Below are 8,396 nucleotides of genomic sequence, written 5' to 3' on the forward strand. Positions count from 1 at the left end.
CCCCCCCCCCCCCCCCCCCCCTAATTCGAAGGCCCGCTTCGGTGCAGCTGCACTTCAGCTGCAGCCGTGTCACAATATCGTACAGTGCAGGATACAAGCGGTTGTGTTCTGGAGCAGGAAGTGGTTTCGCAACCTGTGGTTTTATATCACACTCAGTCAACAATATGCTCTACAGATTACTTTTGTGTGTGTGTGTGTGTGTGTGTGTGCGTGTGTGTGCGTTTGCTGATCAATCACCTAACCATTACCAAAATGACACAAGGTAATTTCTGTTTTCGTTTGCCATTTATAAATAATTAGTTTCCTGAAATGAAGAAGTGCTCAGCTTCTTCTTTGTGGTTCTTTGAATTCAAATTCCCCTTAAATAAAGCTGTTTCTGTCTGTGCCCTGTGATGTCTGTGTGTGTGTGTGTGTGTGTGTGTGTGTGTGCGTAAAGCTCAAGAGGACCAGAGCGAGACGTCACAACAAACGGCAGCCGGCGACGACGAGAGCTTGAGAGCCAACCAGGTACGGACCTCTCCGCCATGTTACAGTTAGTCGGCCGCTACAGACATGACTACGCCGGCCGACTTGTCCGTCGCGTTTTCATTTCCCCTTTTTCTTATTTTTTTGTGCTCACCACCAACCACCTCGATTGAAGACAGTGACAGATTGTTTGAAGTGCTGGGTGCAGCAGCAGCAGCAGCAGCAGCCGTTTCATGTCTTCTCGGGGGCCCTCGTCGTGAAATGACTAACGCCGAGCGGCGCTTCTCGGAGGGGCTCGGGGAGCGGAGCAGAGCAAAGAGCAAAGAGAAACTTGCAACAGCACGATTCTGGTAACTGAGAGGCCAAGAAGCACAATATGAGAAGCGCATATTAGCTCATCAAATTTCCAGGCCGGGGTGCTCGGTTGAAAGCCTGGTGGTTTCTGCGGCGGCCTCTGCCCTCCAGATAGCATCACTCCTGAACGCCACTGCCACTCATTGTGAGAGTCAGCACAGCAGCACGCTGACGACATCACCCACACAGTTTTCCAACAATTTTCATCAGCGAACATCAACTGAACGTTTCGCAATGACGGTCCTTTGTGGCAATTTGAAACAACAACAACAAAAAAAAAACACAATATATGAAAATATAAGAAGAGTGGTGGTGGAGGGGGGGTCTACAGTGAGCGTAGCGCTTCCTGTAGGCAACTACTGATGCATGAAACCCGAAACTTTTAAACTTTTTTTTTTTTTTGTGAAAAAAAAAAAAAAAAAACAATGACTGAAAGCAAACAGATGAATTTCAGGCGAGATTCTAATCGGATTCGAGACCCAGGTGCACACGACCTCCCCGGTCTGGGCCTCGACCCAGGTGAGGCCCGCTCAGTGGATGGGGGGGTCAGTGGGGGTCAGGGGGATCAGCCTGGAGAGGAGGAGGGTCTGAGAGCGGCCGGGTGGAGAGCCGTGCTCTGGGAACACCCGAGCTGTGACTCAGTGGAGGCCGTCTCCGTCAGAGCCAAGCGCACCTTCACTATTACTCACTCTAGAGGTTTGCTTCTCGGAACCAGGAACCACAGAGAGGAACTCGATTCAATATGAAACCGCCTCGTGCTGCCGTGTTGTACAACGAGGGCCGCAGAGAGTAGCAGCTCCTCGGTGTCATGATTCAGACTAGAATATTGTCGTCTGCTGCGGCCTGCTGAAATTGATCAGAGTGAGAGCTCGCCTTCGGGGCCGCTTTGAAAATCTTTGTCTTCTCTTCGGGTAACCGAACATGACTGGAACAATGTCTGTGCAAATGATTTACGTCATGTTTTGGGTTTTTTTTGGTGTTATTATTTATATATTTATTTTTACTTACTTACCGCCTGACGTCAACCAGAACCTGCTGCCAAAAAAAGGAAGGCGAAGACGTGCGATAAATGTTTTCTCTCGCGTCTGTGCGTGGGGTGTGTTTGGGTGCCTGTCTGTTAGCAAAATACCTCATCAACCACAGCATGGATCTTAATGACACTTTCAGGAAACAGTCATTGGATCTACCTCTACAGCTGATTCGCTTTTGGAGTCGACCCGATTCAAGATGGCCGACACAGCCAACTGACCTTAGCAGGCCCGAAAATGACTCTAACTTAGTCCGTTTTATAGGTATCGGCGTAATATTTGGTGTAGTTGTGGCAGAGAATCACTCACAGCACATACTTTAAGGGCTACTTGTTCTGGAGAAATCTTTGTTTAAATCATCAACATTATCTATTGGTGTCAATTCTGTTTGTCTGTTAGCAAAATATCTCACAAACCACTTGACAAATTCTAATGTTCTAAAGTCTCAGAAAGTAATCGTTGGATTTCCATCTGCAGCTGATTAACCTTTGGAGACGATCCACTTCAAGATGGCTGCCACAACTAATCAACTTTAGGCAACACAAAAATGGCTACAACTCAGTCAATTTCAAAGATACTGAGCTAAAATTTGGCGCGGTAGTAGCTGACAGTCATTTACAACACATACTCTGAGCGTGACATCTCGTGATATCACATGAGATTGTGCATAACGTTAATTTCAAGGTTTGACCCTTAAAACGGCTACACTTCTTTTTTTTCTCAATAGCTTTCGTGTAAAACTCTGGCGGAGGGGCGATATGCATTCCTTCCAGGATCAGCAGGCCTTTATTTCTCAGAGTGCTGTGAGTTGTTGCTTGAGATTCAGTGACGAAAAGGTCAAAGTGTTTTCGTGGAAGCGACAAGTAAATTTAAAGGAAACTTTTTTTTTTTAAATGCTGCTGTGGAGAAAATGCAAATCAGACATGTTTATTTAAAAATACTTGGAAAAAAAACAACAAAAGAATTGAAAGCTGAGCAGTAATGTCAGAAGAGCACATGTGGTTGATGACAAGAAACAAAACCTCAAAGGGGAAGAAGCAGAGCAAGCTGCCTCTGCCCGAGATTAAAAACACAATTCAAAGCATTTGTTGTTTTGTTTTATTATTTTTTCATTAGGCGTCTTAGAATGAGCCTTTCATGTCAGCAAATCCTGCTGTTTTTACTTCTCCAGGAGTGGAAACAGCTGACTGCTAACGTGATCAGCCGTGTGAGCTGAACGACACTCCTGTTTCCCATTCAGACCAACTTTTTAAAAAAATTATTCAATTTATTTATTTTTTAAAATATCGAGCACTTGTTGAAGCTACAGCTTCTTCGGTCAAATCTCAAAAAGACTACATGTTGGGGATTACTCTCAGCTACTACCACGCCAGCTTTCAGCTCAATATCTGTAAAACTGCATCGTAGCAGGGTTATTGTTTTTTTTTTTAGTGATTTCCTGTTCGATTAGCTGATGGCGGCCATCTTGATCCGTTTCAGGCGTGCATCCAGCTGCCGCTCTCTGGGAGCTTCATTCAAACCTGCCCAGTGGTTCATGAGATATTTTGCTAACAGACGTACGAGGTTGACTGCAGGGGTTGGCAACATCTTGAACAATGATCATGCCCAATCATGAGCAGGAAATGGGGATGGCTTTTAGCGACAACCACTTCAGGTCTTAGATAAATATCTGGCTCCCCGACAAGGTTGTGGCCATTATTGTGTGTTTAGAAGTATATTTGGCTGCGGCGGCCATATTGACTTGGGCCGACTCTGCGCTGTAGATGTACAGCCAACGAAACGGTCTTTACACCTCCTTCTAAAGGGCCCTTGTGTAAACATATAAATGTGCAAAGGGGCTGAGCATGTGAGCTCAAAGTTCGGCGTTTTCTCAAACGTCATTTGTAGTTTTTGCTTTAGCGCGACCGCCCAGGCTCAGACGTTCAGGCTACGTAAACCGTGTCGCCCTGTTGGTGTCTAACCCTTCCTTGTCTCCCGAACTCGTCCTCACGTTGCCCAACGTTGGGGCTCGCAGCGGGCATCGTCGAGCGTTCACGGCGCTCTGTCTTCTTGGCTTGTCTCGAAGTGACATTCATGTCACCGTTGACTGACAGCTCTAGACCAAAAACCCCACAAGCCTGCAGCTTTCTCTCCAGACAGGATGTGTAGCGGTTATCTATTGAAACCAGCGGTAAAACCCTACTCTCTGGTTTTCATGTTTCATTTCAGCATTTGGGTGTTGTGAGATGACTCCGAGCCTTCTTTCCCATCTGTAATATCGTACTCTCGACTGTAAATACAGCGCAGTCGACCGTGTCCTCCTCCTTCTTCTTTTTTTTTTTTTGTTCTCTGAGCACAAACCCTGATGTAAAAAAATAAAAAATAAAAAAAATTTTAAAAGCCTTCTGTTTTCCTTCCAAACACCAGGCGTCTCCCTGCGTGATTGAAATTCACGACTCGACGGCTGAGTGTGAGGAAGAGGCGAGACCCGATCAGGCCCACGTGGAGGAGAAAACCTTTGTGTCTCGTCTGCACGCCTTCATGAAGGACAAGGGCACTCCCATAGAGAGGATCCCACACCTAGGCTTCAAACAGAGTGAGTTGCATCCGCACCATGTTTGCTGTTTGAAGAAGCAAAGTTCCAAAGAGTTGAAAATAATCAGGTCTCTGGTTTTTTTTTTTTTTTCTCTTTCAGTTGACCTTTGGATGATCTACAAAGTTGTCGACAGACTTGGGGGATATGAATCAGTAAGTTCTGTGTGTCTTTCTGTTGGAAAACAGGCAGCAGGTCGTGCAAAAAGACCCAAGATGGCGGTTTCTGACACACCGGTTGGGCAACGAGGCCGCCGAGCTCTCGAGTCAGCTCCACGCTCCGCAGTCTTTGAAGCCGCCACGTTGCTCAACGGGTTCCGAGAGTGAAACTCGCGCTTACTTACGTGGAACCAGCTGACCGCCGACAATATCTGCCGCGTGTGCCGAGGCACGACAACAGACGTCGCCCTCAGGGTTCCTCGGGCTCGTTTACGAGAGCGTCGTCCCAGTGAGGAGAACCAGCAGGCGTGGCGCTTTCTAAAAAAGCAAACACCAGGGCCCAACGGAATTAAAGTAAAAAAAAGGAACCAAAAACCCCAAAACATTCAGAGCGATAAGTGCTGGCCCATTCGCCCCGATAGCCAAACAAATCTGAAGGCCCAGGTTTCGTTCATTCATGCAGAATCTGCCTTCCTGTGAGACTGACATGAACACATCCTCCAATAACCAGCAGGGGGCGACGCCTCTCAGAGCTAATGTTGGTGTAGAGGTCTTTGGGGGAAATTAAACAGCTGCCACCTGAGATACAACCTCAGCACAGCTCATTGTCCCACCTGCAGGTTTCAAAAGATAGCATGATGCCTTAAACTCTGATTCTATAGATCGTAAAACACATAAAGCTGCAGGGTGAATGACAATCAAAATAATAAGTCAGTGGCAAGTGTGTTTTCAGTCAACAGCCTGTTCCCAGCTCTTCATGACTCCTGGCCTAAAGGAACCATTGTTTTAATTGTAAAGCTTTAAATCTTTGAAACCTTGAGGTATTAAAATGATCCTGGGTGGAATGACCCCTCCAGGTTGGGGGTGCAGAAGAGTTCAAATTTTCTGGCTGTTCATCATTCATCGTTCACGAGTGAGGCTACGATGGAGTGGGAGGCAGATCTTTGGATCGGGGCCCCGTCCGCAGTAATGAGGGCGTTGCTCCGGTCCATAGAGGTGAAGAAAGAGCTGAACTGAAAGGTGAAGCTCTCGATTTAGTAGTCGGTCTCGGTTCCCGATCTGGTCACGATCCAAACCTGTGAGGTTTTGACTAAAACGGGCTTCCATCGCAGGGCGGTTGAGCTCCGCCTTATAGCTAAGATAAGTAGCTCAGTCATTCAGGGCGAGCTGGGAGTAGAGCCGCTGCTCCTCCGCACCGAAAACAGATAGCTGATGTGAAATAAGGCATCTGATTTGGATATTTCCTTCCTCTATAGGCAGAGCAAGATTCAAAGCACTGTCCTTTAAGCAGGTTTTCGACTCAGTGTCTCAGTGTCTCCCTTGTCCGAACCCACAGGTGACAACTCGACGCCTCTGGAAGAAAGTCTACGATGAGCTCGGAGGGAGCCCAGGCAGCACCAGCGCTGCCACCTGCACTCGAAGACACTATGAGAGGTGCGAGTGACCGGGTTTGCCTCCAGGTTTTTCAGTAGATATCAAAACCGGCTGACTGTCAGGCTAAAGATCCTGCTGATTGTGTGACAGGCTGGTGCTTCCCTTTGAGAGGCACCTGAAAGGCGAGGACGACAAGCCCCTGCCTCTGAGCAAACCGAGGAAGCCGTACAAAAGAAACCTGGAGAGCAAGGTGAACAAGGCTGATGGAAAGGGGAAGAGGACTCATTCCGAGAGGGAAATGGACTCCGAGGTAACAAATTAGACATCTGCGGAAAGTGCGACTGAAGGCAAAAAAAATTATATTTCTGTCGTTTGATTGATGAAATGTTCCCTCTTGCAGTTACTCGCACGGAGAAGTCCAGATACGGCCCGCCAAAGTGAGGCGATGATGCATCCTCACTTTGCTCTCTGGGCCGCCAACTCTGACAGGCGCCATGCAGACCATGCTCAGCTGAACAGGACCAGCGGCGATTTCTGCGCTTCTGTCAACGGTCGCATTCTTCACGTCCCAGCGTCCGGCTCCTGGGTGCCTCACGTCCCCTCTGCGAGCGCAGAGGTCATCTCTCCGCTGGAGAAGAAGAAGCGGCTGGCTCAGGCGTCGCTGAGCTCTCAAAGAGAGGACAAAAAAAGGCCCTCGGTCATCCAGTGCTCCCAGTCTCCGGCCCGGCCTTCTCCCAGCAGGAACGACAACTCCTCCGACGGCTCGCCGCTGCCCCTGTCGTCCTCGTCCTCCCGCAGTCCTTCCCCTCTCTCGGTCTCCTCGGAGGACGCTCCGGCAGGGGGCATGAGCGAACCCACACCCGGCTCCACGTCGCCGGAGAACTCATCCAGCCTGGCCAACGCAAACGAGGATAAAAAGTCCGGGAACTCCGGTCAGACACCTGCTGAGGCCTCAGGCCAAGCCAAGGACGTTTCTCGAGTCAGCTCCCAGTCGCCGAATGCCGCCTCGGCAAAAACTCAGACAAAGGACTCCGCCTGGAAGCCTTATCACAAAGGGCCCGGCAAATATTTCATGCCCTTCCCCTCAGCCGCCTCCTTCGCCACTTCTACCTCCAGCTTCTCGAAAGTCATTCCGAAATCCGTGCAGCTCCTGAGGCCCGCTCCCATTCGGCCGAGTCACAAAATCCTGCCCGGCAGGCCGCTCCAGCAGGACGGCTCCCTGACGTGCGCGAAGAAGCCCGGCGGCGTGATCCCGTGGCTCTGTCAGACGGAGAAGAGGGACAGATCCAGGACGATGGCGCCAAAGATCCCTCCCGCCCGGCAGAGTCCGTCTCAGTCCGCTGCCATCGCCGCCGGCACGACCCTGCCGGCGCCACGCGTCCTGACGAGCTACGACAAGTCAGGGCGGGACTCCCGGCACCAGCACCCGGTCCACCCGGCGTTCCTCCCCCACAGAATGAGACTCCCTCAGTCTCAGCTGATGTACCACCACGTACCAGTGGGTCCGAGCCACTCTGCTCTCATCGGGCCGGCCGTGTACCCGTATCACTACCCTTTTCCTCTGTTAAACCCCCAGGTCGGATACTCCCTGCCCGCCATAAATCCCATTTATCCCCACAAGCTGTGAACCTCCAAGCGTCAGCTTGGAACCAAACTTTCAGACCGTTCGCTCAGACGTTTGAGTCCGAGGGAGAAGAAAGCGTGACGGCCGGGCAGATTCACAGGAACTCTGAGTGTCTGTTTGGTGACATTAGTTTAAAAACTGTACGTAATATTTATCTCGCTGTTACACTAGTTCAAACAAGCTGTTACCCCGATGGGTGCAGAATGGTAAAAAAAACAAAACAAAAAAAAAAAAAAAGCAATGTTTGACGCTGTAACACGTCCAGATAAAGATGTAAATATATGATTCTGTTTTGTCAAATGAGTCATACCTCACTGCACAGTTTTTTTTTTGCTTTATGGACAACAACTGAAGGTACTGTATTGTAAAGTCTGTTGAATATTATAAAATGTAGATGTTTGTTTCTAAAATCAGTGTTATTAAATGTTTTTTTTAATTGTATAACGTGTAGATCTTACTGTCCCTCAGATGTATTTAAAGAGAAAGAACACAAAGCGCAAATAAACATAAAAGTATTAAAAATCCAATGTCGGATCACTCTGGTTTTGTTTTGTTGGGCTAAGCACGAGGAGAGAGAGGAGACTGCACAAATGAGACGACCCTGCAGTTACCTAAATTAAAATAAATACATTTTTACTAAAAAACAAAGAACATATTATAATGATTACTGATTTGTTATAGAATAATATATACAGGTGCTGGTCATAAAATTAGAATATCATGAAAAAGTAGATTGATTTCAGTAATTCCATTTAAAAAGTGAAACTTGTATATTATATTCATACATTACATACAAACTCATATATTTCAAATGTTTATTT

At 48.0% G+C, this 8,396-nt stretch overlaps 1 protein-coding gene across 2 annotated transcripts in view; it reads left to right on the forward strand.

The window, feature by feature from the left end:
• Nucleotides 1-7,839, forward strand: part of arid5a (AT rich interactive domain 5A (MRF1-like)) — an 8,809-nt gene extending 970 nt beyond the window's left edge. The window contains exons 2-8 of one of the 2 annotated variants that reach the window (XM_037976243.1): nt 437-507; nt 641-815; nt 4,254-4,422; nt 4,522-4,574; nt 5,914-6,011; nt 6,102-6,261; nt 6,352-7,839. In XM_037976243.1, the coding sequence (XP_037832171.1) occupies nt 4,368-4,422; nt 4,522-4,574; nt 5,914-6,011; nt 6,102-6,261; nt 6,352-7,578 (1,593 nt within the window). In that variant the 5' untranslated portion in view covers nt 437-507; nt 641-815; nt 4,254-4,367 and the 3' untranslated portion in view covers nt 7,579-7,839. The remainder of the gene's footprint in view (nt 1-436; nt 508-640; nt 816-4,253; nt 4,423-4,521; nt 4,575-5,913; nt 6,012-6,101; nt 6,262-6,351) is intronic. The other variant, XM_017417163.3, reaches the window with a different exon arrangement.
• Nucleotides 7,840-8,396: the final 557 nt, after the last annotated feature.

Source organism: Kryptolebias marmoratus, linkage group LG1 (assembly GCF_001649575.2).
Source record: "Kryptolebias marmoratus isolate JLee-2015 linkage group LG1, ASM164957v2, whole genome shotgun sequence".
In the NCBI taxonomy this organism is placed as follows: domain Eukaryota; kingdom Metazoa; phylum Chordata; class Actinopteri; order Cyprinodontiformes; family Rivulidae; genus Kryptolebias; species Kryptolebias marmoratus.